Below are 26,656 nucleotides of genomic sequence, written 5' to 3'. Positions count from 1 at the left end.
TATGACTAAAGCTTTTCACTGTCAGGGTAGGCAGCACTTTTATCTGCAGTGCTATCTTGCCAGCCCATTTTTCTGTCCTTTATAGCCGTAGTAGCATTGGTAATTTCCATCTTTTGTAAAGAATTCTAGCTTATTTATGAGTAAAGCAGAAGCTGTAGGAACACTGGTATTTATTAAGTCTTAAGATTTAACAACTGATATTTATTATATTAATTCTCGTTGCTTTCCAGTCTACTTTTGACACAGATGGTTGTTGCTCATCCAGGAGCTTCAGCGCGAGCAAGGGCAGTTGTAGGGCTTTTCTGCTACAACTGTCACCATCATTAGCTAAGGGAAGATTCAGCCCAGCACCAAGCATGCTGGCTTCAAGAAGAAAAAGGCTGATGAGGAAGAAAAGGGCCTGTAACTAACACTCAGCTCTCATTTGCCCCTTCCCATGCTGTAACTGTGCCTCTGTGCTGTCTGAGATGCTTTACCCCGTTGTTTAATTTTACATTCGAATAAAACTAGTTGTTAATGGCAACCAATAGGCACCTCTAGATGGGTAGTTATTTTTGAATCTTTCAAATGAAACTTGTTAACACATTTCAAGTTCACAGCTGTACACACACTTTTTGTGGTTTTGCCTTTCAAATGTGTTCTTTAGAAACGGGTTTCACTCACTCTGTAGTCCAGGCTGGCATGGAACTCATTTCAACCCTCCTGCCTCAGCCTTTGACTGGCGTGATTAATGGTGACTCACTACCACCTGCCCTTTTTCTTCCAGACACTAAGTATTGTCAAGTAAAGCACCACTTTGGTAACCTCCAACATATGAAAGCCATCTAGTTTTAGTAGGGCATATGATTTATACATTTATATGCCAACACTTTACCTCTAGTTTCTACTAATAACATTATTCTTTTCTTGGGAGTCCTTCAAACTGCAACAATCTCACTTTGTAAGTGGCTTGTCCTTCTCAGACCAGTCCTTGTGATAGTGATAGGCTGGGACACTGCTTACAATAGTACCGACTCTGTAGTGAGTTTCTTGTTAAGACAGTAGTAAATGGACAAGCCAAATGTGGTGGTCCACTCCTAATCCCAGCCCCCAAAGGGTAGAGGAAGGCAGATCTCTGTCAGTTTGAGGCCAGCCTAGTCTCCCATAGACAGCCAGGTTACATAGTCCCTGCTTCAAAATACAAAAACAAACAACAAAGATATTGAATGGATGAACTGAGGAGTCTGGGTGATTCAGTAGGAGACAAGTGTAATAGTAATGCCATTTGTGTTACTAATCACTTGAACCTTGGGGAATTTCTTAAATAGCAAAATAAAATAATTAGAACAGTAGGAGCGGTCCATACCACCTGGCTCCAGTGGAATCAAATCACTTTACCTAGTACTTAGGTAAAAAAAACCAAATGAACAAAACAAAAAACTACACAGGGCAGTCTTTAGGTCATTCTAGGGGTTTGCTTTTTAAATAGATACATAAGTTAAAAAGGGAGACCATTGGGGGGGGGGTCCTCCTAAAGGAAGGCTGGCAAGAGAACCCCTGCACACACCAATACCAGGTTCAAACAGAAGAGCTAGGCCATTTACACTCTTGCTCTGAGATTCCAGTTTCCACAGGACAGCGGAAACACCTGGTTGCTCACAGAGGAAGAGAGGGGTTGAAGCCTAAGCCAGAAGTCTGTCCCATTCTTCCAGTGCTACCCCGTTCTCACACTGTCATAAGAGGAACTCAACCTCAAGCGAAGCCAAGTGCCACGCAAGCTTGCAAACAAGTTTTATTGGAGGAAAAATCTGTTAAACCTGCACGCAAACTCCTTTCACAATTACAGTTCATAGAGGCCCACTAGGCTTCACAGCCCCCAAGCTCCACACTAGAAAAGATAGCTTTTAGACGGCTTTGAATGTACTGCCACTCTCAGAAGATCTATAAACACACTAGTGCACGGGCATGATTGCTCACTTTTAGAGAATACAGAAGGTAACAAGTTCTGCTGGCAGGCGTGCGGCACAGCACCAGCTTCACAGGCAGTCTGTGGGTGCTTCCGAATCAGCGGTTGTTGACTTATGTATGGCACTCACAGAGTAAGAGCGGAAGTGGAGAGGGAAGGCTGAGGAAGGGGAATCTGTTGCAGTCCCACTCAGCCAGCCTCTTTTACCTCAGCAAAGTGTGTGGCATCATCTTTGGGACAACATTTGACACTTCATAAACAAAAGCAAAAACGGATATTATTCCACAGAAAGCTGTCTGAAGCAAGGATTGGTTAGGGCTCCCAGGGTGGACTGCGCCTTCCATCCACTTCTGTTTCCACATGATACAAAACATCAGCCAGCGTGTGTTCCACCACAGCGCCCCAGCCCATGTCGCTCATCTGCAGGAGGAATAGAAAACAAATAGGAAAATGAGTGATTACAAAAGCCGCAGCAAGAAATAAATCATCGAGGATGCATGCAGACATTCTAATGGTACTCACAGGGTGATAAGTGAGATCTTTTGGAGGATATTTGAAGGATGGCCCAAAGTTAATGGAAACCTGGGTAAGTTCAATTCATGCAGACAAGGAAAAAAAATGGAAAAAGAAAACAGTTTATTTGGCAGGGGATATTTAAAGGAAAACTACAAGAAGTAGGAACTGTGGTGCATGCCTGTAATGCCAGCACTAGAGGCTGAAACAGGAGGATCCTGGGTTAGAGTCTACGCTGAACTACACAGCAGGCCCTGTTTCAAAGTAAAAACAATGTCACTAAGATTGGAACAAACAAAGATATATATTAACATTGCTAAAAGTGATCAACACCCTTATGGCTATTAAGCACTAGGTAGAAATAGATTTCTCACTCATTTCTGTTTGGAGTCAAAAGATTCCCTGTTTATGGGAGGTAGCAACACTAATACATGGAAATCTCCATGTACCAATTTTTCCTTTTAAAACAAGCAGCAACGATAATCCCTTCATGCAAGACTTTTTTTGAGACAAGGTCTCACTGCAAAGCTCTGGCTGTCCTGGAATTCATTGTGTAGACCAGGTTGGCCTTGAACTCAGAGAATTCAGCCTGTCTCTACCCCCCAAATGCTGGGATTAAAGGTGTGCACCACCATGCCTGACTATATATATTTTCTATAGTTATTGATGGCAGTAAACACATTACATAATCAACCATGACGCCAATGACTCCCGAATGCATGTGCTTTGTATGTTTAGCGTTAAACAATGACATCTGCAAATACTTGAGCCATCCAGAATGTGTGCATTTCCAGCCTCCCAGAGGCTTTCAGATTTCTTTCTACAAGTCACTCTCCTCTCCAATCAATGGCTCTTTCATCACAACCCCTCCACACACCAAACACAGGGTACATACCGTGCAGCTCTTGTACAGTGAAATGGCCGGAAAGTAAACTCCCTCAAAAATATCTCTGTAAGCCACACCCTGATTGACACCATTTTTATAAAATATTATCTGAAACAAAGATCAAGGTTTTACTTCAGATTTTTTTAAAAAAGAACAAAATATGAAAAAAACCCTCAGTTATGGAACACTGAATACCGTTACCAGATCAAATGACAATAATGTTACTCCTTTTAATAACATACATTTTATATAGCACCTTAAATTTATATGCTAGGCTTTTCAAGTAAAATTAATAATAATGTTTCCGTTGACTTTAAGCCCATTTCTTTTTAAATTTCCATGCTTCAGATACCGAACAGTTCAATAGTTATTCCATGTACATTATACTTGGAGGAGGGACTGAGACAGTCCCATGTAGTCTAGGCTGGCCTCCAGCTCACTCTGCAGCTGAGGGTGCCCTACACTCTTGCTTTATGCCTCATAAGCACCTTGCTTACAGGCATGTGCCAACACACTCGGCTTTCACCGCACCGTGTTTGTAACAAGTATCAGAAAGACTTATTTTATGGCAAGAACTTTTTCTTGCTTATTTCAGCTTTAAACTGATATAATCTCTCCTCCCAAAACATTTAGAACTCTCTCACTCCTCTTTTCTTATTTGGCCTTGGGGATATGCCTGGGAGGGAAGGCAGGCAGAGTTCTAGAGCACAAGTGAGCTATCAGGCCCTGGTATCTGAGTGACACCAGCCAGTCTCCCCTAGTTCTGGTCTCCCTCTGTACTTGGCATCTCCTAGGAGAATGTCTAGCTCAGGCTTCTTTAATCCCCTGCATGACTCCTTATCAGGTCACTGTCCTTGTAGCCCTTTATCATCCCAGAAAGAACACTGTAATGCAATACAGGGACACAGGGAGCACAAGCGACAGGTAGAGGAAGTTCTCAGCTGCAGGCAGCCATGTTGACTACCATCCCTCAGTACCCGGGGGCCTCAGCTGCTTCACTCAAGACAATCCTGGAACTCGCTCTTGTAGACCAGGCTGGCATGCCTCTGCCTCCCAAGTGCTGGGATTGAAGGTATGCGCCACCACCTCTGCCTTTTATCCTCAAGGAGTCCAGATCTTCAAAGCATTATTACTCTGACATATTTATGACTGTGACTCACCTCGCTATGGGGAGTCTGTTTCAGGCTCTTTTCTGCTTTGTCCACAAAGTCTTTTTCTTCAAAATACAAATAACTCTTGAACTTTATCAAAGCCTTGAAAATCCAGTAAGAAAAAAAGAAAACGTCATATTCAAGAGTCAGCTGCATCATCACAGAGAAAACAAAGAAACATTCACACAGACAATGCCATGTCAGTCTTTTTCACTGAGTTTTGTGAATTTTTCAGTTCCTAAGCACTAAGTTTTGTTAAGACAGGGTCTCACTATGTAGCCCTGGCTGTGCTGGAACCAGAACTCGCTCTTGTAGACCAGGCTGGCATGCCTCTGCCTCCCCTCCCCAGTGCTGGATTAAAGGCCTGTGCGCCAGCACTCGGCTCTTAAGTACTTATTTATGTTCTGGTTTTCTGAGACAAGGTTTTTAAAAGAGACTAGTGGGCCATGTTTGTTATGCATTTCCCAAAAAAGACCTCAGTAAGTGAATTATATATACACACTTAAAAAAACACAAAGTACCTATAAAAGAAACACTAAGTACCTATAAAAGAAAGTGAATCAATTGAAAACTCATGGGGAAATGTTTCATGACAACATTTTTGGGATCACTGGAGTAGTTGTATGGTTGATTTTTCACTAAACACACCAAACAATTCCAGGGGAGATGCAAGAAGTTAGACAGATCATGTTGGAATACTCTGATATTCCTAAGGAAGAAATACATGTTCACCCTCCCTGCTGTATACAAAGATTAATTCAAAGAAAGTCATCAGTGACCTAATGCAAGGTCAAAGTTAAACATGGAAGGATATTCTCATGACTTGTGGGTACACCAACATTTAAGTCACAGAAGCAAACACAGAAGAAAAATAAAAAATAAAAAAAAACAGGCTTCATAAACACTAACACTTTGGTTCATGAAAAGATCCATTAGGGCTGGAGAGATGGCTCTGTGGTCAGGAGCAGACACTGTTCTGGCAGAAGACCTGAGTTTGGTTCCCACCTGTGACTCCAACTCTAGTTAAACCAAACTGACAAACCTGACCGTTGTGTGAGGTACACAAAAGATACCATTAAAACTGAACAGAGGGCTAGGGCTGGAGAGATGGCTTAGTGGTTAAAAGCACTGGATGGTTGCTCTTTAGAGCTCCTGAATTCTATTCCCAGCAACTACATGGGATCTGATGCCCTCTTTTGGTGTGAAGATGTACATGCAGACAAAACACCCATATACACATATAAGTAAATCTTTAAATCATAACAATAAAAATAAATAAATCTTAACAAACAAAACCCAATACGGACTAGAGGGGTTGGAGAGACGGCTCAGCAGTTAAGAGCACTGGCTGCTTTTTCAGAGGACCCAGTACCTACACGGTAGCTCCTAATAAAGTGCAAGTCTAGCCTAGGGGATCCACATAGTGCGCATACCATACAGGCCAACAAGACAAGAGTCTACAAGAGTGAGTTCCAGGATAGCTATGACTATTACACTCTAGAGAAATCTTGTTTTGAAAAATTAAAACCAAACAAACAAAAGCAAAAAACAAAACAAACAAAAAAAGATGTGGCTTGGTGGCAAACTTATTTATTTTTAAAACTTTTAAATTTTAAATTACACACACACACACACACACACACACACACAATCTGCATGTACACCTTTACACCAGAAGAGGGCATCAGATCCACTTATAGATGGTTGTGAGCCACCATGTAGTTGCTGGGAACTGAACTCAAGTCTTCCAGAAAAGCAGACGGCGCTCTTAACCTGAGCCATCTCTCCCGTTCCTGGGCTTGACTTTTAAACACTAAAATACTTAAAAAAATAAAAAAAAAATAAATAAATAAAAATTCTGTACCTGGAAAAAAAAAGACTTAAAATTTGAATATTATATATGTATGTGTGTGTATGTATATGTATATGTAAATCCAAAGTTGAACAATGACTAATGATACATTTCCCGAAGTACCTATTGGGGGAATTGCAATGATGTCCACCAATTTCCCAGTAGTACATAATAGAAAAGAACAAATTGATAACATGTTAATGGTAGAATTTAGGTGGACTACTCAGGGACTAAAGCCTTGATTCTTTCCATTTTATTGCTGTGTCTGAAAAGATATGGGAAACACACACACCATGGAGCACCATCACAAAAGAACCTAAGCAACAGCTACAGGGGCTGACTGCCACAGGTCATCAGAGCCAGGAAGCTGAGGAAGGAGGACAATCTCACCTTATCTTTGTAAGTATCCGGCAGTGACTTGGCTGTCTCTGTATCTTCGGGAAGATTGATATAAAACCCTAGGACATCTCCTTGTCCATAGCCAGACGAGTAGTGTTTGCCAATAGACTGGTGGAACTTGGTTCCCTTTTTGCTCCTCCAAGAATAGCTAAATTTATCATACCCTAAGGGAGCTTGAAGGTTACCTGTCCCAATGAAAAGACATGTGGAGATCAGAGGGCCGCAGTTAAGGCTCATTCTACTTCCCACCGTGTATCTTTCTGGTCAACTCTGTAAAGTGCTCACAAACTCTCTACAGAATTATGGGAATACCAAACTGGCTACTCCCTCAGGAATTTAACTTTAAGACCACAATCTGGCAAACGATGAGCCAGATTACCCCTGCTGTAAGGCCCACACAGTGCCCTCTGCTTACCCAAGGGCTGGGACCAGCCCAGCCTGGCAGCAGTATCTGGTGGCATCTCATCCACAGTGATTTCAAAGTACCAGGCACCTTTTCGTACCCCATGAGAAGCCCGTACCATGGAGTAGCCCTTCTCTCCAACCACAGTCAGCCGGTCATCAGAGATCTTTAACTGGGGAGCTACAGTGAAAGAACCAAAGGCAAGGTGTTATTTGAGGTACTCAGAGACCTTAGCACACACACCTTTTAAAGATTTACTTATTTGTTTATCATGTGTGTTTCCTGAAAGGTATTACAAATTCTTTCATGAGACAGAGATCATTCTGCTCCACTTGAGTTATGGAAGGGACCTAGTGACACTTCACTTTGTTTTAGACAGGATCTTGCAACACAACTCTGGGAGGGCCTGGTATGCATTATGTGGCCTCAGATTTGTGGCAATATTCCTGACTCCGCCTCCAGAGGGCTGGAATTATGTGTATGTGCCACCATGCCCAACCGAAGTAACACATTTTGACAATGTTGAAGGCTCATGGTCAGCTGTATGTTGAACATGTCCCTAGCAACCAATCAAAGCTAAAGTGACCAACCAACTTCAGAGACTAGGGCAGGACAAGATCACAGTAAACTCTCTTCCCTCTCAAAACACTTGCTTTAGGTATTATTCTGCAGTACCACTCCAGAAAACAAGGAGCAGAAAATGACTCAGTAATCAAGAGCATCTTCTAAAGGAACTGAGTTTGATTCCTACACCCATGTCAGGCAGCTCACAACTGCCTATAACTCCAGTTCTAGGGGATGCAATGCCATCTTCTAGCCTCTGTGAGCACCTGCACACTTATGTGACAGTGTATACCCAAATTAAAATAAAAATTATAGCCAGGAGGTGTTGGCCCATGCCTTTAATCCCAGCACTTGGGAAGCAGAGGCAGGCGAATCTCTGAATTCAAGGCAAGCCTGGTCTACATAGTGAGTTCTAGGTCAGCCAAAGCTATACAGAAAAGCCCTGTTTCCCAAAGCAAGAGCGAGGGAGAGGGAGAGGGAGAGGGAGAGGGAGGGAGAGAGAGAGAGAGAGAGAGAGAGAACTAGTTTTTGAACTGGTAAGGAGTGACTGACTGCACCAGTGCACATAACAAAATGCAAAAGCTTATAGGGCTCTGTACTTTGTGCATGAAAGGGATAGGAGAATACATTTATCTGTGAAGAAGAAATACCAGCAGCCAGGCATGACGAATCATGTCTGTAGTCTCAGCACTCGGGAAGCTAAGTAGGGAAGTACTTATGCAGTGAGGCTCTGCCCGCCTCCCAAAAGACAACCAAACGGGAAAAGAAATAGAGAAACTAGAAACAAGGGGATGGGTAAGAAAACGAAGGGAATAAGAATAGGGTATAGCCATGAAGACATTAAGTACAAATTTTGTTGTTGTTGTTGTTTATCAAGACAGGGTTTCTCTGTAGCTTTGGAACCTGTCCTGGAACTAGCTCTTGTAGACCAAGCTGGCTTCAAACTCACAGAGATCCACCTGCCTCTGCCTCCCAAGTGCTGGGATTAAAGGTGTGCCATCACCGCCCCTGTCCTCCTCTTGTAGACCAGGTTGGCCTCGAACTCACAGAGATCTGCCTGCTTCTACCTCCCAAGTACTGGGATTAAAGGCATATGCCACCAACACCCAGCTAAGTACAAAGTCTTACCCAATATCATTGTAATTAGGCCAATGGGTAAAGGTATTTGCTGCACAAACCTGCTGAATCGACCTAAATATAGGAGAACTGACTCCAGAGCTTTCCCTGACTTACACATGTAGCCCATGGCACACACAGCTACACATACACACCCCCATTAGATACAGGAAGACGCAAAATGGTAAGCCACACCAGCAAACCAACCTAGCTGAACATCACACTGAGAAAACTAGGGGAAAAAAACCAACCATCAAAGCTAACAGTGTCCTGAATAGACACTAAAGTCAAACAGCTGCACTCAAATACTACAATCTAGTGATTCTCGCAGTGGCTGAATCCTTCTTTGACAAGTCTCATTCTGTGTGTGTTGTGTGTGTGGTGGAGGGGAACAAACTCAAAGCCTCATGTACATTATGTAAGTGCTACACTACTGAGCTACTGTAGTGAGGAGCAGCGGGCTGCGTTCCTGCCGCCTAGCTCCTGGCCGCCTGGCTAGCTTATGCCCCGAAATAACAACACACAAACTGTATTCATTTAAATACTGTCTAGCCCATTATATCTATCCTCTTCTTGGCTAACTCTCACATCTTGACTAACCCATTTCTAATAATCTGTGTAGCACCATGAAGTGGTGGCTTACTGGGAAGGATTCAGCATGTCTGACCTGGCGGCTGGCTCCATTGCGTCTGAGCTCACTTCCCTTCTTCCCAGCATTCTGTTCTGTCTACTCCACTCACCTAATTTTCTGCTCTATCAAAAGCCAAGGCAGTTTCTTTATTAACCAATGAAATTAACACATAGACAAATGACCTTCCCACATCAAGCTACCCTCACCCCTTTAAAACAAAACAGTACTTTTCCCGCCAAGACAAAGTTTCTCTGTAGCTTTGGAGCCTGTCGTGGCACCAGCTCATGGCTGGCCTCAAACTCACAGAGATCCACCTGCCTCTGCTTACCAAGTGCTGGAATTAAAGGCGTGTGCCACCACCACACCAAAATTTCTTGAAGGGTTTTTTTTTGTTTGTTTGTTTTAGTTTGGTTTATGAGACAGGATTTCTCTGTAGCTTTGAAGCCTGTCCTGGCACTACCTCTTGTAGACCAGGCTGGCCTCGAACTTACAGATCCACCTGCCTCTGCCTCCCCAGGGCTGGAATTAATAGCTTGCACAACTGCCCGACTCAAAATACTTTCTTACATTTTTGCATTACAAAAAGTTCCTGGCTATTGATACTGTAATTTCTGAAATTATCCTACATGGGTATTATTAATGGGCAAGTAAATATACTACAGGTAACTATCTAGTCAGTGAGGACTTTTTGCTTAATTTTTAAGTATTCTGCTGTTGGAAAAATAAATCAGAACTAGGTAAAACGGGAAGGCAACAAGGAAACATCCTATGGTGTTCGGCTGGAATTCCAGCTGTTGATATGAATTCATTGTGGCCACAGGTTTATGTGCAGGTTGGCTTACAAATGTCCACCTCTACCCCATGAGGCACTCTGGAGGCGCTGACATCCACTAATGTGGGCATACATGCTGTGACTGGATTAGTCGTGGGGCACTACTCTGAAAGAAGTTTAATGCCGGTCTTGTGGGAGGAGATGAGCTCTTGAGAACAGGTTATTATAAAGGAATTTTGGCTGACCTAGTTAAATTTCTATTGCTGTGATAAATACCAAGGGTTTGGCAGTTGCTCTTCTCCGGTTCTGCCACCTGCAGTATGTCCCATGTCTCTTAGGATCAGACAGGCTTCACTCCACACCTATGCTATCCTTGGCAGTCACCCCATGGTCCTGGCACCTCCAAACCTGAAGTTGTAGTCACTACTACAATTGAGCCGCACCTTCACCAGTAGCCTCTTCTGGCCTCTCTGTAGGAACTCCAACCTTACCACACGGCACTTCTAGGAGCCCTTCAATCCCATCTCAAGGTTTCCACTGTAACTGAATGGAACCTTCATCAATGGCCTCTCCGGGCCTGTCTCCATGTAAGGTGCGGAAGAGGCTTCCACATTACTAGGTTAGGCTGCCAGCTTGTGATGTGGGAGAGTCTTCTGTGATGTGTTACTTTCACTGGTTAATAAAGAAACTGCCTCAGCCCTTTGACAGGACAGAAAATTAGACAGGTGGAGTAAACAGAACAGAATGCTGGGAGAAAGAAGCAGATTTATTCAGACGCGATGGAGCCAGCCACCATGTCAGACATGCTGAATCTTTCCAGGTAAGACACCACCTCGTGGTGCTATACAGATTATTAAAAATGGGTTAAGCAAGATACGAGTTAGTCAAGAAGAGGCTAGATATAATGGGCCAGGCAATGTTTATATGAATACAATTTGTGTGTTGTTATTTCAGGTGTAAAGCTAACCATGCGGGAGCCGGGCAGGACGCAAAACAGGCCTGCCCTCAGCCCACTACAAGCTTGAGATGCAGTTTTGGCCCACTCTGGAACAAAGTTCTGTGTGCTGGCCCTGAGGAAACACTTCCTAGAAGACTTTACCTAAGTGCGGCTGGTGTCTTCTTAGTCACAGTTGATTCTTCTGCCTCAGCTGACTAGAAAGCACAGATTCTTAATACAAATATCAAACATCCAGTTTCTGAGGGACTCTCTGAGCTCATGCAGCTTCCCACGCCAGCCTCCACCGTCTGCACTGCGTTCAGCACGCTACCACAGAACAGCCCATTCAGCTTTGCATCTAGCGGCTTTTCCAGTCCAGGTTCTAAATATCTCCACACTCTTCCCCAGAGCAAACAGTCAAACCTATCAGAGCAACGCCTCAAAGCCCTGCACTGGCTTCCGTCTTAGTTAGATCTCTATTGCTGGGATAACATCATAACCAAAACAACTTGGGAGAGGACAGTTTATTCCATCCAACACTGCCCTCACTGAGGGAGTCAACGCACAAACGGAACCAGAAACAGAGGAACGGTGTTTTACTGGCATGCTTCCCACAGCTTGTTCAGGTAGGTTTCTTTCTTTCCTTTTTTTTTTTTTTCTTTCCTTTTTCCCCCAAGACAGGGTTTTCTCTCTGTAGCCCTGGCTATCCTCAAATTCAGAGATCCACCTGATCTGCCTCCCAAGTGCTGGGAGTAAAGTTGTGCGCCACCACCGCCCGCCAGATTTTCTTTTATGCAGCCAAGAACCTCCTGCCAGGGGTAGCGTCACTAGGGTGGGCTGAGCCCTCCCATACCAATTATCAATCAAGAAGGTGCCCTACTGATTGCCCACAGACCAACCTGATGGAGGCATTTTCTCAATTAGGGTTCTCTATTCCCAAATAACAAAAAAAAAAAAAACCTAGCCAGCACAGTTTTCCATACATACCTCGATCATGTAGTGCTAACAAAACCCGTTCATATAAGCAAGCTCTGTAGAGGTCTCCAGGAATAGGTTTTCCTGCCCAGCAGTCAAGTTCTAGCTTCTCTGGGTCAGGGGCATGAGGATCAGGCTCAGCTAGAATATACCGATAGCCATCTTTGTTAAACGGGTGTTCCAAGGGGTAGCCATGAGGGGGGAGACGCTGAGCAGAAAACAAAGGGTCACTGAAAAGAAAAAGAAAAACTCATTGAAGAAACTAAGTTCTCTCTAGTTCACCTGTGCTCTAGCCTGTAAGAGGCCTCTAAACCAGGTGGTGTGGTGCACACCTTTAATCGCAGCACTTGGGAGGCAGAGGCAGGTCATCTCTAAATTCAAGGCCAGCCTGGTCAACAGAGCCAGTTCCATGACAGCTGTGGCAAAACAGAGAAACACTGTCTCAAATGAAGACAAAGGCCTCTGATTTGTTGCTTCTGGCGGAAAGCATTCAACTTTACAACAAATGCTTTATTTAACTCAATCAAATCACCAAACACCCGGTAAAGATTAAATTACTTGTAGTTTGTAGGGGACTGACACCTAACTCTACACATGTACTGTCGTTTTACAACCTGCTTTATCCAATTCTGGGGTCAAACCCAGGCCTTTGTATGTGTCAGGAAGAACTCTACCAACTGAGCTATATGCATCTCCAGCCCCCATAGTTCATTTGGTACATAAATCAAGAGACAGAAACCCGGAGACAGAGGATTTGCCAGTATAAATCAGAAGTGACCTGGATTTCATCGCCTCAGCTTTGGACAGGAAAAAGAAGAGACATGGAAAGGAGAGGAAGGAAGCTGAGGCACTAACAGTGAGCAAGCTTTATTCTCTAACCTATCTAGCTATCCCAGGATCTCTTAAGTGACTTTATTCCCCAGAACAGAAGACACTATTATTGGGCCTTTTGTTGTTTCAATGCTGGGAATTCAACCTGGGGCCTCCCACATGTCATGCAGGTCCTCTAATACTGACCTGTATTCCCAGTGCAATGCAAGCACCTATTTTATAGTAATGGGTTCATAAAAGACAAGACCTTGGGGGCTGGGGAGATGGTCCAGAGGATAAGAGCACTGACTGCTCTTCCAGAGGACCAGGGTTCGATTCCCAGCACCCACATGGCAGCTTACAACTGTCTGTGACTCCAATTCCACAGGATCCAATACCCTCACACAGACATATATGACGGCAAAAACACCAATGTGCATAAAATAAATAAATTAAAAAAAAAAGACAAGACATCATTTAAAGTTATTGTCTTACCAGGGGTTCAGAACTCACCACAAATGAACAAACCCCCACATTCTTAAGCCTTAAGAACACAGCTCTTTCCCTTTCAGTGGATTTTGCCTACAGCACATAAACAGGGCAAGGGTAAGTGGGGTGGGGGTGATCTCACCTTCGGGCCTTCTTGGTCGTCCCTGTTGTCCCTCCGTCTTGCTGTTTACGCTTGGCTCCCCTTCCTTTCCCACTGCTTCCTGCCGCGATTCCCCCTTTGAAGAGAAGACAGATCATTTTCACAGAGCCACATTGCAGGCACAAAGGCACTCAAAGTCCATGGCGACTACCATCCCCCAAAGTGCATTTGTGTAACATCACAGAGGGTTTTTTTTCCTTGCTGTATACTGGATTTTTAGCCTGGTTCTAAAAGTATCAGCTGTATCTCACAGCCAATGTCCTGGGCCAGTTCTGACAATAAAGGTCACACGAATCTATAATACCTAGTATCTATCTGTGTTACATCTTCAACCTTCCTTTCCTTAAAAAAAAAAATTAAATAACCAGTCAATTAATTAATGTATGTATGTGGAGGTCAGATGATAACTTTGTAGAGTTGCATCTGAACTTTACATGGGCTCCAGGGACTGAACCAAAGTCACCAGGCTTATGCAGCAAGTACCTTTATTGACCAAGTCATCTCTCCAGCCCTTTCTTAATGGACTGTAAACAACAGCACTTCATGGGGTTGTAACACAAATGCATTTGTATTCAGATTCCAAGCACCCACAGCTAAAAAAGAATGAAAACAATTGCATGGATTGTGTTCACCACTTAATACAAACATTGATGTAAATGTCCTTATCATAGGTCAATGTCCACTTGCTTGCACTGCGTAATATATTTCATAAACATATAAAGGCATTATCTACTTAAAGCGCTTGAATATACAAGACAAAAGTACACCAAACAAAAAACTAAAACAGAAATACTAAAAAGGTGTTTCTCTCCAGTGTTTGAAAATTCTTCATAGTTATATGATTCAAGAACGGAGGCTTTAAATTTAGTAAGCAGTTTTTGGTTCCACATCAATACACTTAAGACTGTGCCAATGAATTCAGTATGTTACATGAACCTGGTTTGTAGAATTAAGGGCAAATACAACAATTTATATATTTTATATTAGAACTTACTATATAGTCAGGTCACAAGCAATATTATATTACCTTATGTGTTTTGTTATAATTTTTGTCCATTTCTCAAGTTTGTTTTTCTCTTTCCAGAAAATGTTCCTCAACTGCAGGAAAACACCTTTATGTAAACAACTGCATAGAGTACTATATGTAAATTTGGGACAAGCTTGAAAATTATCAGCATTTCTGCTGCAATAAAAAGAATAAAGACACGAAGGGCAGGTCATATTCTGCACACACAGTACCAGATTAATGCAGAATGTCCTTTTATGAACCTGGCTGTTATCCACTCAGCTCATAAAAGGTTTAATGCTAAACAGTTGTGATGACATAACTATCAATTAAAAACCTGCCAAATCCTCTACTACCATTTAGGGGCTGCTTCAACAGAGTAAGCAACACTGAAGAGGACTGCTGGCTGCTATGTCAGGCAGAATATGACAACATCAAGCTTTTATTCCCACCATTAAACTGGAACTATAGCTCCATAGTAAGTGCCGTCACACCACTTTCACAATGCTTTAAAATTATTTAGCTTCTACGAAAGCTCAGCAAAAAGCACTTCAAACCACAAGATACTTAAGTCTGAGGCTGAAAGAAGACAGAGAGGAATTCACCTCCCAAAGTGGCTCCACCTGTAAGAACAGAAGTGGCACTATGTTTTGTCAAACATCAACAGTTACAACGGGAAAGCAAGGTGTAAGATAATACACTTGTATTTCCAACACACCTTAGAATGTTAACTGGACAAGATTTATGTATTTAAAATGCTCCCATTCTAACAGACAAGTTAATGAATGATGCCATGTGTGGGATGGATAGCCACTAAACTGCCTCCTCGCTCACCCCCTCCCCCAGCCTGCCAGTTCTCATTAGATTAGCAGCAAAGAGAATTTCCTCTATTAATTAGAGGGATTATGGGGGGATGCCATAGTAGGTAATCCAGACAGAAATTCATCATAAGAATTAAGCTGAAATTCACGGAGAAAAGCAGCTTACCAAGTGACAGCTGAGCTATGGAAAAGGGTTGAGAGCAAATCAATTCCCCACAAGTGTTTATTATGATACAGATGTGGGCTCTAACATCACAGAAAGTGTAGCTGGGTGGATGGACATCACTACGGCTCACAGACTTAAGAGTCCCAATACATCCCACTGATGTGTCTAACTGATGAGCAGACAGCACTGCCAATGACACCAAACTGCTGCGAAGTGACAAGAGCGCTCGCCCACTGTCATCCCAGTGTCTGCTAGCTGCTGGAATCTCAACGTAAAAGCATCTTAGCAATCACTCAGGGCTGGGCCATCCTACAGAACACCAATTCTAGGCAAGGATGTCAGAATTCACAAATCTTTGGACAGGATATTTAAGCACATACCATTTAGGTTCCCACTAGCAGACACAGCGCTGCTTTGTTTTTGGTTGTCATAAGCAGGGCCAATGTTACTGAGATCCTAGAAGAAGAAACATCCTAGTAAAAAAAAGGCCACAGGAACAAATTAATCTGATAATTGCTCAAAAACAAGCAAACAAAAAACAGACAAAAGTAGAGCATAGAAAATGAAAAGGTCCCCGGGTGGACACTTCATGAACTCATGAAGGAGCATGAGTGCCGCAGGTCAAGAACTAGGGTCAGGATGACTCCAGGATGCAATCAGCCAAGCAAGCAGGTGGAGGAGGGAGAGCCACCCAGCAGGCCAGCGTGCTTAGGTACCCTCACTCTGCTCTCCAAGAATTCTGGCCCACAAAGCTGTATCTTTCCATTTATGAGACAGAAATCTCATTTCCAGTGGCCACCGAGATGGCCAGCTCTTCAGATCTTCACAGTCAGCAATCAGCTTCAGCCTTAGTGGCTGGGAGGAGGAGGCTGAGGACAGAATTTGAGTCTATGCCACACTGACAGATCTCATCTCGGAAAAAGTTAGCAAATCAAGCATTTTAAGACAAATCTGAAAGCCTTTTTAGTTGCCAATGAGTCCTCTGACATGCAACAACAACAACAAAAAAAAAAGGAAATTTCTTTTTCCCAAAAGGTTCTATCAACACATATTCTTCAAAATTTCCTCCACCACAAAGAATGTTTTTTTAAAAAATATTTATTTATTTATTATGTATACAATATTCTGTGTGTATTCTGCAAGCCAGAAGAGGGCACCAGACCTCATTACAGATGGTTGTGAGCCACCATGTGGTTGCTGGGAATTGAACTCAGGACCTTTGGGAAGGGCAGGCAATGCTCTTAACCTCTGAGCCATCTCTCCATCCCCAAAGAATGTTTTTATAGGAGCAAAATTTCAGATAACAGAATACAGGGGGAGGGCCTTGGTCAGACTTTGTTGATTCCCATGGAAATTTTACTCTTTCTGAGGAGTGGACAGTGGGTGAGGTGGAGGGAAGAGTGGAACATGAGGAGGGGAGGGAGTGGAATGGGGATAACTATGTAAAATAAGATTGTATTTAAAAATGTTTAATTAAAAAAAAAAAGAAAAGAAAAAACTTATAAAAACTAAGCCCTAACACTAAGGAACAACTAGAATCAATGTGGCCCTAGCAAGTGGGAGGCTGAGGCAGTAACAGCTGTCGTGGGTATAAGCTAATCTGGGCTACAGTGAGATCTTGTTACAGAATAGCAGTGTGTCTGACAGATGCAAACAATCTTGTGTGCATGTGTGTGTACATGTATGTGTTGGGAGGGAGGGGCTTGCACATAACCAAGCACACTTCTGTAGAGACCAGAAATAGTCTCTTCAGAAATAGTGTCTTCCTCTATCAGTCGGCCTTTTTTGTATGTGGGTGAGAACAAGTGAAGATGTAGAGGTTAAAGGTCAACTCTGCAGGGCCAGGCTGTGGTGATACACACCCTTAATTCCAGCAACCGGGAGGCAGAGGCAGGAGGATTGGTGAATTTGAGGCCAGCCCATTGAGTTCTAGAACAGACAGGGATAACCTCTGTCTTTAAAAACAAAAAGAAAAACGGGACAACGTTGCAAACTGGCTCTCTCCTTCCACTAGGCCTCAGAGATCAAATTCAGGTCATCAGGCATGCATAAGCAAGCAATTTTTACCAGCCTACTCATCTCACTGGCTCTAACTATTTTTTGAGACTATCTCTCACTGAACCTGGAGCCTGCCATTTAGGCTGACTGGTCAGGAAGCTCCAGGTCTGCCTGTCCCTGCCCCACAGTGCTGGGCTCCTGGCTTCTATGTGGTGCTAGGGAACTGGGGATATGAGCTCAGGCTCTCAGGCTTGCACAACAAAAATGTATGCATGGAGTCATCTCCCCAGCCTCTCCTCTGGTGTCGGAGGCTCTTCTGTTTATGTGTTGCTTTCATTGGTTAATCAATAAAGAACCTGCTTGGCCTGATAGGGCAGAACTTAGGTAGGCGGAGAAGACAGAACTAAATTCTGGAAGGAAGAAAGCAGAGTAAGACAGAGCCCGCCATGGAGCTGCCAGGTCAGACATGCTGAATCTTTCCTGGTAATCCACGACCTCGTGGTGACATACAGATTAATAGAAATGGGTTAAATCAAGATGTGAGAGTTAGCCAATAAGAGGATAGAGCTTATGGGCCAGACAGTGATTTAAATAATACAATTTCTGTGTGATTATTTCGGCTGTAAGCTAGCCGGGTGGCTGGGACAACAAAGGACCCGCTCTCCTCATACAACACTCCTCCTTTGTTTTTTGTTGTTTTTTTTGGTTTTTTTTTGGACACGGCCTCAAACTCATGATTCTCTGTTTGTTCCTCTTTACTGCACGGTCATGAGTACATCACGATCCCAGGTCATACAGTGCTGCTAGGCAAACACTATCAACTCAGCCACATCTCCAGCCCATTGTGAACAAACCTGCTTCACTACCCTACATGGCTTCTGACAGAAAAAGAACACAAGGCCGAAGAGATAGATGGCTTAGTGGTTAAGGGCATTTGCTACTCTCCCAGCGGACCAGGTTCAGTTCTCAATACCCACGTGGCAGCTTACAGCTGTCTGTAACTCAAGTTTCAGGGGTGCTGCTCCAACTCCCTCTTCTGGCCTCTGCAGGTACTACACATAGTGCACATACCTCATGAACACAAAGAGAGAATGAGAGAGAGAGACAGAGACAGAGAGAGAATATGTAGGAAGGATGATTAATGTACCTGATCCAAAAGTCCAAATTTGGGATAATCTTCTTCTGGGTCTTTGCTCCCTGGGTCCGGGTGCTCCTTTACCAAGAACACATCTCTCTCCTTACTCTAAAACAACACAGTATCTTAGTAATAATGAACATTTTTCCCCCTCAGAAGTACAGAGGATGTTCAGTCATCAACTCCAAATGTCAGTTCCTAATTGTGCTCTCCAAAACCCTGCGGTTCCTCTTATTATAAAACTGTGCCAGGCGGTGGCAGCCCACACCTCTAATCCCAGCCCTCAGGAGGCAAGGGCAGGAGGATCTCTGTGAATTGAGGCCACCTTGGTCTACAAAGTGAGTTTCAGGACACCCAAGACTACAAAGAGAAATCCTCTCTCAAAAACAAAAAAACAACCAACCAAAAAAAGAAAAAAAAATTACTATAAGACCATAAAAACTCAAATGGAAGAGGTACATTTTTGTTGTCTGTTTTTTGTTTGTAAGACAGGTTTCTCTGTGTAACAGCCCTGGCTGACCAGGCTGGCCTTGAACTCACAGATATCCACCTGCCTGCCTCTGCCTCCCGAGTAAAGGCGTGTGCCACCACCGCCCAGATGAAGAGGTACTTTTCAAGTGCCCACATTAGGCTCCTGGAAGTAGTTCTGTTGAGAGTTCTTGCCTAGAATGCATGAAGACCTGGCAGATCCCTAGCACGAACACGAGGTAAAGTGCCAGAGGTGAGGAGGCAGACAACTGTAACTGGCACTCTGGACGGAGGGGAAGCCAGAAGTTCAGTCCCCTTTGTCTACATGCTCAGTTCGAGGCCTAGTATAAGAAAAACAAACAGAAAAACAAGAGCCGTGCTTCAGAACCCTCTGCTGTCCTCTCACGAAGTGATCTCATTACTTCTATGTCCAGAGCAAGACTTTATATAATCAAAAATGAAAATTTGAAAAAAAAATTGGTCTTCAAGTTTAGTATAAAATCAAATTGCAAGAGGGCTCGGCTCAGCACTTAAAAGCACTTGCTGCTTTTCCAAAGGACCCAGGTTACTTTCCACCATCAGTATTAGGTGGCTCAAAATCACCTGTAACTTAATTCCTGGGGATCCCAATGGCCCTTTACTAGCCTTCATCGGCACTGGATACACATGGTACACACACACATACATATAAAGTACATACAAAACAACAACAAAAACCAATAACAAGCAAGCAAAAACAAAACAAAACCTAAAACCCCCAAACCAGCAACAGCAGTTAAGGGTTTCAGCACATCAAAGCAGTTTTGGGGACTACTATTCACATAAGGCATTATGTTATTAACTGAATTTGTACAGAAAAAAATCAAAATTTAATGACCTGTATCTCATTCAATGATTAATATCAAATAGTTTGCATTTTTCTCAGCTATCACATTATTTCAAAATAAATAGAATTTAACTGTTAAAAATAATACTGATCCTCTAGTAGTTTTTAATGTACTTACCATTGTTTTGACAATGTTATTAGGCCAAGTCATTTTCCCAGGCCGCTGTCTAGTTGTCATACACTCCCAGTATTTATCAATAAATGGTATAATATCCTATTTGTAAGAAGTAAAATACATTAAGAATTATAATTGTTTTCAAAGTTATACACACAGCCCCTTTTAAAGCCATCATTACAATCAAAACAAAAACCCACTTGTAGCTTTTAAGTTCATGGCTCAGTCTCAGCACTTGGCTTAGGCAGGAGGTGGCTGTGAGTCTCAGGTCAAACAACAAACCACCAACCAAATATATAGATTTGGAGCATTTCAAGTAAGTCTATACAGATTTTTAGCTACTCAGGGCTGACAGTCCACTTAAGGATAAGTTATACTCCCATCCCTTGGTTGTCAACTGAACGGTAGGTGACTTCTGTCCTGAGACTTCCTGACACTGTGCAAACCGTGTCTTTTTTATAATTAAGATAGAGTTCTGTACCTTCTTCCCCCACATCCAGGCCTGTAGTTAGCAGTTAAAAGGACCATCCGCGATGGGCAGGCGGCCCCAGTTATGTGCTAGCAACTGCTATGGCGCTGCAGCTTAACCCCCCGACGCCATGAGGAGGAGCGCTGGGGGCTCAAAGGCAGCGCGTGGGTTCTGCACCTTCTAAGCTTGCTTTGCAGAGGTCTATTTTTTCTCTTATTTACAATTACTGACCACTCAGAATCATAAACTATAGATACCCTTAACGCGTCTGTTACTTTATAACCAGTCATTACAGGAATTTGAAAGTCAGAAACCTCGCCTGTCACTCCTCTCCATCTACTCGGGCGGTGACCGGCTTGCCAGCTGCTGCTCACAGGACAAAATCGATGTCTGACCTTGATTCTCTGGCATCACCGTTTTAGACCATCTCACAGAACCCTCTACTATACAGCCAATCTCATGAAAATTAAGTATTCACCAAACAGAAAAGGAAATCGGGGACAGTGTAGGGAAAGCTTAGACTACTCTGTCATTCCGAAAACAAGGAGTTCAGAAGCTCATGGGGACATGCCAAAGGTTTGGGCTATCAAGGTGACAAAATTATCCTGGTCAGAAGTTTGACAATCAAATGTCAGAAATCTGGTGAACCATAATAGTTTGTATTATTGCTTCTAGGGTAAATGAAAGAAATGTGAGATTAAGTCAAACACAAGACAGAATAATAAAGACAAGGTAAGCACAAGCTGTGAACCACTGCCCTATAATACAATGTGTTTTACAGTGCACTTTTCACTCGCGAGACCCACGCTACAACAATGATAAAATCATAGCACAGCAGTGTATCTTGGTGGCTCTCATCTCATCTTTGCCTGCAGTTTTTGGCCTGCTGCCCATAATGGCCCTCACCTACCCAGTTAGCAATTTTTCCCTGCAGGTCAGAAACTAGGCAGCCAGTTCTGTGCTCCTGCTAGGGAAAGAGGCAGGGAGGCAGAAACAGTAAGACTGAGTTTGAAGACACCGAGTTCCAGGCCAGCCAAGGCTATATAGAGACTAGTTCACAGCAGACTTGATTATGGGATAGATGACTTACTTGCTTTCAAAAAGCCAACCAAGTTTACTTAAGAATTTATAATACTAACAGCTAAGCCAAATGACACCAACTAGGAAACTGGTAAATTATTATTTCCATATATGGAATAAACAAGGTAGCTACTAGATGATTTACTCATAAAAACCGAGGAGACTATTATACTTGTTAAAGAAGAAATCTAGACGTTTCACTTGATTCTGTAGCATACTGCAATTACATTAATTCTAACTCTACCTTATCTTTGGAGAACATGGTTTTTGGATGCTCATCCTGGGTTCGAGACTGCCATGTTAGGTTCGCCAAAGCACTAAGGCACATTTCTTTTAAATCTATCAAAAAAAAAAGAGGGGGGAGATGTATCTGTAAAACTCTATTTCTATCAATAAGAGCATATTCAACACAGTAGGTGTGATGGTTAGTTTCAACTTGACACAACTTGACTCTTGAGGGATGAGCTACATCAGGCTGCCTGTGGGGTTATCTTGACTCTGGAGACTTCAGAAGGCTTGCCCACTATGGGCAGTACTATGTCCTGGGCAGGGGATCCTGAACTGTATACTAGAAAAAGCAAGCAGAGCTGAAACACGCTGTTCTGTGTTTCTAATTATGGGGTCAACCTGGTCAGCTCCCTCAAATGTCTGCTGCTGTGTCTTCAGTCATGGACTGTGACGCTCCCCACCCCCACACCCCCGAAACCTTTTCCCTTACCAGGTAGAGAAACCAAGATAGTGGTCTACAAAATAATAACAGGAACAGTCAAAAGTAATAATTTGGCTTGAAATGGGCAACTGCAATTATTCAGAGCGAAATACCAAGCTAATTCTAGTCAGTTCTTAACAAAGGTAATCTAAGTGTGCTAACCCAGATCCCTTTTGTTTTCCAAGGGACAATCTTTTAAAAATATTCCAGAGTTATTCTTACTTGCTTGCTTCCGGAGAAAGTAGGTATTCCCACTGTGATGGCACACATTGCAATGGAAACTGTAGTTGGTCATAAAAGGTAGACATGATCTGTGGATAAACCAAATTACACAAAATTAGTGAACTCCTGAACATATTCCTAAGCATGTTTTCTTCCTTTAAAAAGTTTATTTATTATTATTGTTGTTGTGTGTATACATGATACATGTATGGCACACTTGCCAAGATACACACATGGAAGTGGGAGGCCAACCTGTAGCTCAGTTCTCTCCTTCCAACTTCATAAAGGTTGCAGGGATCAAACTCAGGTGGCCAGGCTTGCCCACTGAGCTATCTCACTAACCCACTCTGGCTTTTTCTGCGACAGGGTCCTGATTTACAATTAGCTTTAGCCTGTACTGACTGAACTTGTGATCCTCCTACCTTAGCTTCCTAAGTACCTGAATTACAGGTATGCACCACTAGCTAAACTCAATATACATGTTTTTTTCCTTTCAAGGTCTTGTGGTACTGCCCTGCCTAGCCTGATGTTCAATATCCAGCCAGCCTGGCCTCAAAATTTAACCATAAAGACTGATTGAAAGGCAGGATAATTTCTGCAATTTTTTAACCGTTTATTTTATTTTGTATACACTGGTGTTTTGCTGCATGTATGTGTGATGGTGAGATTTTACAGGAGTTACAGACAGTTGTGAACTGCCACGTGGGTGCTGAGAACTGAATCCAGGTCTTCTGGAAGAGCAGACAATGCTTAACCATCGAGCTATCTATCTCTCCAGCCCCAGATTTCTACAATGGGTGTTCCAGACCAGCCAGGGCTACCCACTTAGAGAGCCATCATAAGAGCTACTCACACTGAATCAAAAACGCTCACCTTCTAGCTACTGAGCTAGTCCATAGAAGAGGAGACTCAATCTGAGTCATAATGTGATTCTATTTCTCCAGAATAGATGCTTTGACTAAATACGTGTTTAGGCACAAGTTGTTTTTTTTTACTGACAGAGCATAAGATACTTATATAGGGATAGATTATAAGCAATTAGAAAGGAAACAAAGTATACTTTAGGCATGAAAATAACACAAAGATTAGCTCAGTGTTCTTGAGAAATTAAAAAAAAAGTCTTTCTGATGATGGTGATCCATCCAGGGTTCTGCACACAGTGGCCGAGTATACTACTACTGGACTATATGCTACACCTTCAGATTTTTGTGACAACGGGCTTTACCACTGTAAATATCAAACCCAAAATATAAACTTAAATATAAATTAAAAATTTGTCTCAGATCTAATTATATAATCTCTTCTAGTTATATAGTCTTATTTCCCAATCACTTTAAGTTTAAAAGCAAGGGCATGCCTAATAGGGCGCTGTTCTCAGTACTTAAACACACACTAAATGGCAGTAACTCTTCAGTCAGCATCAGGTCACTGAACAGGGGTTAGGATGAGCACAATAGACTACCCACCGATCTACAAACTGAAGCAACTAGCCGGGCGGTGGTGGCGCACGCCTATAATCCCAGCACTCGGGAGGCAGAGTCAGGCGGATCTCTGTGAGTTCGAGGCCAGCCTGGTCTACAGAGTGAGTTCCAAGACAGGCTCCAAAACCACAGAGAAACCCTGTCTCGAAAAACAAAAACAAAAACAAAAACAAAAAAAAAAAAAAAAAAACAAAAACAAACTGAAGCAACTGTTGAATATGCCAAAGAAAGTTCTTTTCCTTTGGTCTTTTTAAAAATGTCTTTCGATTTTTTGAGATTATAATATGATTACATAATTTCCCTTTCTTCCCTCCCTCCTAGACTCCCATGCCAACCCTTCCAATTATTTTGCCTGGTCTACAGAGTGAGTTCCAGGACAGGTTCCAAAGCAATACAGAGAAACCCTGTCTCGAAAAAACAAACAAAACAAAACCAAACAAGTCAGGAGAGGGTAGCGGATCCCCCATAGCTGGAGTTCCCTGACCACTGTGAGCTGCCACATGGATGCTGGAAATCAAACCCCATTCTCTGGAAGAGGAGCCAGTGCCCTTCCAGAGGTCCTGAGTTCAATTCCCAGTAATCAGATGGTGGCTCACGACCATCTAAAATGAGATCTGGTGCCCTCTTCTGGCTTGTTGCCATACATGCAGGCAGAACAGTGTATACATAAATAAATCTTAAAAAAAAAAAAAACAACCAAAAAAACCATGAAATGTACTCACGATGTGTCTATTCCGAAGGTGTCAGCGGTAAACCATTTTGTACATAGTCCACACTGCAACTCCACCTCTCCCAGTTGTCGGCCATTCTCTTCATCCACAGAGCCCACCTGGGTATCCATCGCTTCTGAAGTATCGCCAGCACCTTCCTGGAGGCACGGGGCAAGAAGACAATCAAAGCTGACTACATTTTTAAAAATTAGATTAAAAATCTTAAAACAAAATCTAGTTTGCCTTTCAAAGGCGTAAGATGATACTTACTAGAGTATCTTTCCCATTAGAAGATTCTGTCTCCAGACCACTTACATCAACCAAGTTTGCATCCCTGTCAAGAAAGTAAGAGTTTTCAAGATAAACAAACTTCAAAATACCTACTCCGAAACCAAACAACAAACAAAAACCGTGGAAGCAAATACGGATGGACTTCCCAGTCTAAGCCTGTCCTGGACTGGATGCCCAGGGAAAACAATCCGAACATTAGAAAGGATATAGTCAAGACAAACACAGTGAAGCCTAATGGGTCGTTACAGCCATCTACACGGCTTAGAGATGGTCCTGGAGGGGGAAGAGTCACAGGGATCTGCGTTTCTTGGGGCTTTCAGAAGGATTGTGACTCCTTCCACACCGGCACCGACGGGAGATGCCCTTCCTGCGCTATTTCAGGAACTAGGATTAGGAGAGGCAGGAGGATGGCAAGGGCGGGAGCGAGGGAAACTTGCTTGGCTCACACGGGCGCTAAAGGAAACGAGGTCTGAGGCGCAGTTCCGAGCCAAGCAGCCTGCGGGGCTGCAGAGGGCACAGCGCAGGCCGAGCCGTTGGCCGCAGGGCCTGGGTCGGGAGGGCCGCACAGGAGCGGCGCGAGCCCCGGGATGGCACGAGGGGCAGGCCCTTCGTCTCGCGCTCTCGCGGGCTGCAGATGCCTTACCCACTCTCAGCCTCTCCGGAGCTGGGCTCCGCTCCCGGAGCAGCAGGCGGCCCCTCTCCAGCCGCGGCAGCCACCGGCTCCGTCTCTCCCTCCTCTGCCGTGGTGGCGCTTGCAGCCGTTCCAGGACCAGGACCGGAGCCCACTCCAGGGCCAGGACCTGCCCCAGTGGCCGCCATTGCTACCCCTTCGGCGGCTCTCGCGAGAATAGCATCGGTTCAGGGAGATGCCGCCGGGCCCTGCAGTCTTAAAGTGGTAAAGGCCTTTTGTTGGGGCCCACCTCTTGCTTGTGAATCAGGCCCTTGGAGCCCGCCCGCTTTAAGGCCAGGAAAGCAGACCGCGACGCCGAGAGCCAGTGTTTGAGGGAAGCCGTGCACTAGGTCTGTCATTTGCTTTCCTCAAAGATTTACGTTATTTCTTAAAAACAAAAACAAACAAACAGAAAACCTGCTCATTTTCGTGGCTAAGAGTGGAAACCACCGCGCATATGGGGATTTGAGAGCGTTGCCTTTGAGCCGTTGGGTGCAGAGCGAACGTGCATAAGATCTAAGAAACTTCCAGAAAAAAACAGCACCTCGCTAGCTCAGGCCTGCTGTATGCTGCTGCACTTCTGGTGGTTCGCCACTCCGACTCCGCTCCCTGGTGGCTTTAGGAGATTCCAGAGCCCGGGTAGGAGACTAGGAGGACCGTGCGCTGCTGGAGCTGCGGGGCTTCTTCCAGGAGGAAAATGAAGCCCCCGGGCAGAGTCGGTACCCGAGAACTGAGTTTAGACAGGTTGAAGAGCAGACACTAAAAAGTGGAGAACGAGGGATAGGAGCTGGTAGATGAAACCCTGGAGTAAGTGGAAGGAAGCGTA

The 26,656-nt window shown here is 43.6% G+C and overlaps 1 protein-coding gene and 1 non-coding gene across 3 annotated transcripts; both read right to left on the bottom strand.

Annotated features, from left to right (window-relative positions):
• Nucleotides 1–1,753: 1,753 nt before the first annotated feature.
• Ash2l (ASH2 like, histone lysine methyltransferase complex subunit) lies at nt 1,754–26,016 on the bottom strand. 2 transcript variants are annotated; one of them, XM_041673905.1, is made up of 17 exons: nt 25,804–26,016; nt 25,140–25,203; nt 24,882–25,027; nt 22,679–22,767; nt 21,992–22,086; nt 20,202–20,297; nt 18,742–18,837; nt 15,977–16,052; nt 15,215–15,232; nt 13,586–13,679; nt 12,157–12,374; nt 7,162–7,329; nt 6,738–6,931; nt 4,505–4,597; nt 3,354–3,452; nt 2,468–2,527; nt 1,754–2,365 (listed from the first exon to the last, which is right to left on the bottom strand). In XM_041673905.1, exons 1-17 carry the CDS (start codon nt 25,977–25,979, stop codon nt 2,258–2,260), a joined length of 1,890 nt encoding a protein of 629 aa, XP_041529839.1. In that variant the 5' UTR covers nt 25,980–26,016; the 3' UTR covers nt 1,754–2,257. The 2 variants fall into 2 exon arrangements, with proteins under 2 accessions (XP_041529839.1, XP_041529840.1); XM_041673906.1 differs by lacking the exon at nt 15,215–15,232.
• Nucleotides 20,699–20,831, bottom strand: LOC121462460. Its single transcript, XR_005976321.1, has one exon. It is a non-coding gene; the product is annotated as a small nucleolar RNA SNORA76 (small nucleolar RNA).
• Nucleotides 26,017–26,656: the final 640 nt, after the last annotated feature.

This window comes from Microtus oregoni, unplaced genomic scaffold, assembly GCF_018167655.1.
Source record: "Microtus oregoni isolate MIOR12 unplaced genomic scaffold, Mior012 000024F_ref0000369, whole genome shotgun sequence".
Classification (NCBI taxonomy): Eukaryota; Metazoa; Chordata; class Mammalia; order Rodentia; family Cricetidae; genus Microtus; species Microtus oregoni.
The sequence above is the reverse complement of the archived record's forward strand: the minus strand, read 5'-3'. Positions and strand labels throughout refer to the sequence as shown.

Bases quoted from the DNA above. Each gene is read 5' to 3' on its own strand.
- Ash2l (XM_041673905.1), bottom strand. From the start codon at position 25,979: ATGGCGGCCACTGGGGCAGGTCCTGGCCCTGGAGTGGGCTCCGGTCCT. The intron at 25,204-25,803 runs GTAAGGCATCTG...CTTTCTTGACAG, and splicing joins TCCGGAGAGGCTGAGAGTGG to GGATGCAAACTTGGTTGATG. The intron at 4,598-6,737 runs GTGAGATTGTCC...TGGATTTTCAAG, and splicing joins CGGATACTTACAAAGATAAG to GCTTTGATAAAGTTCAAGAG.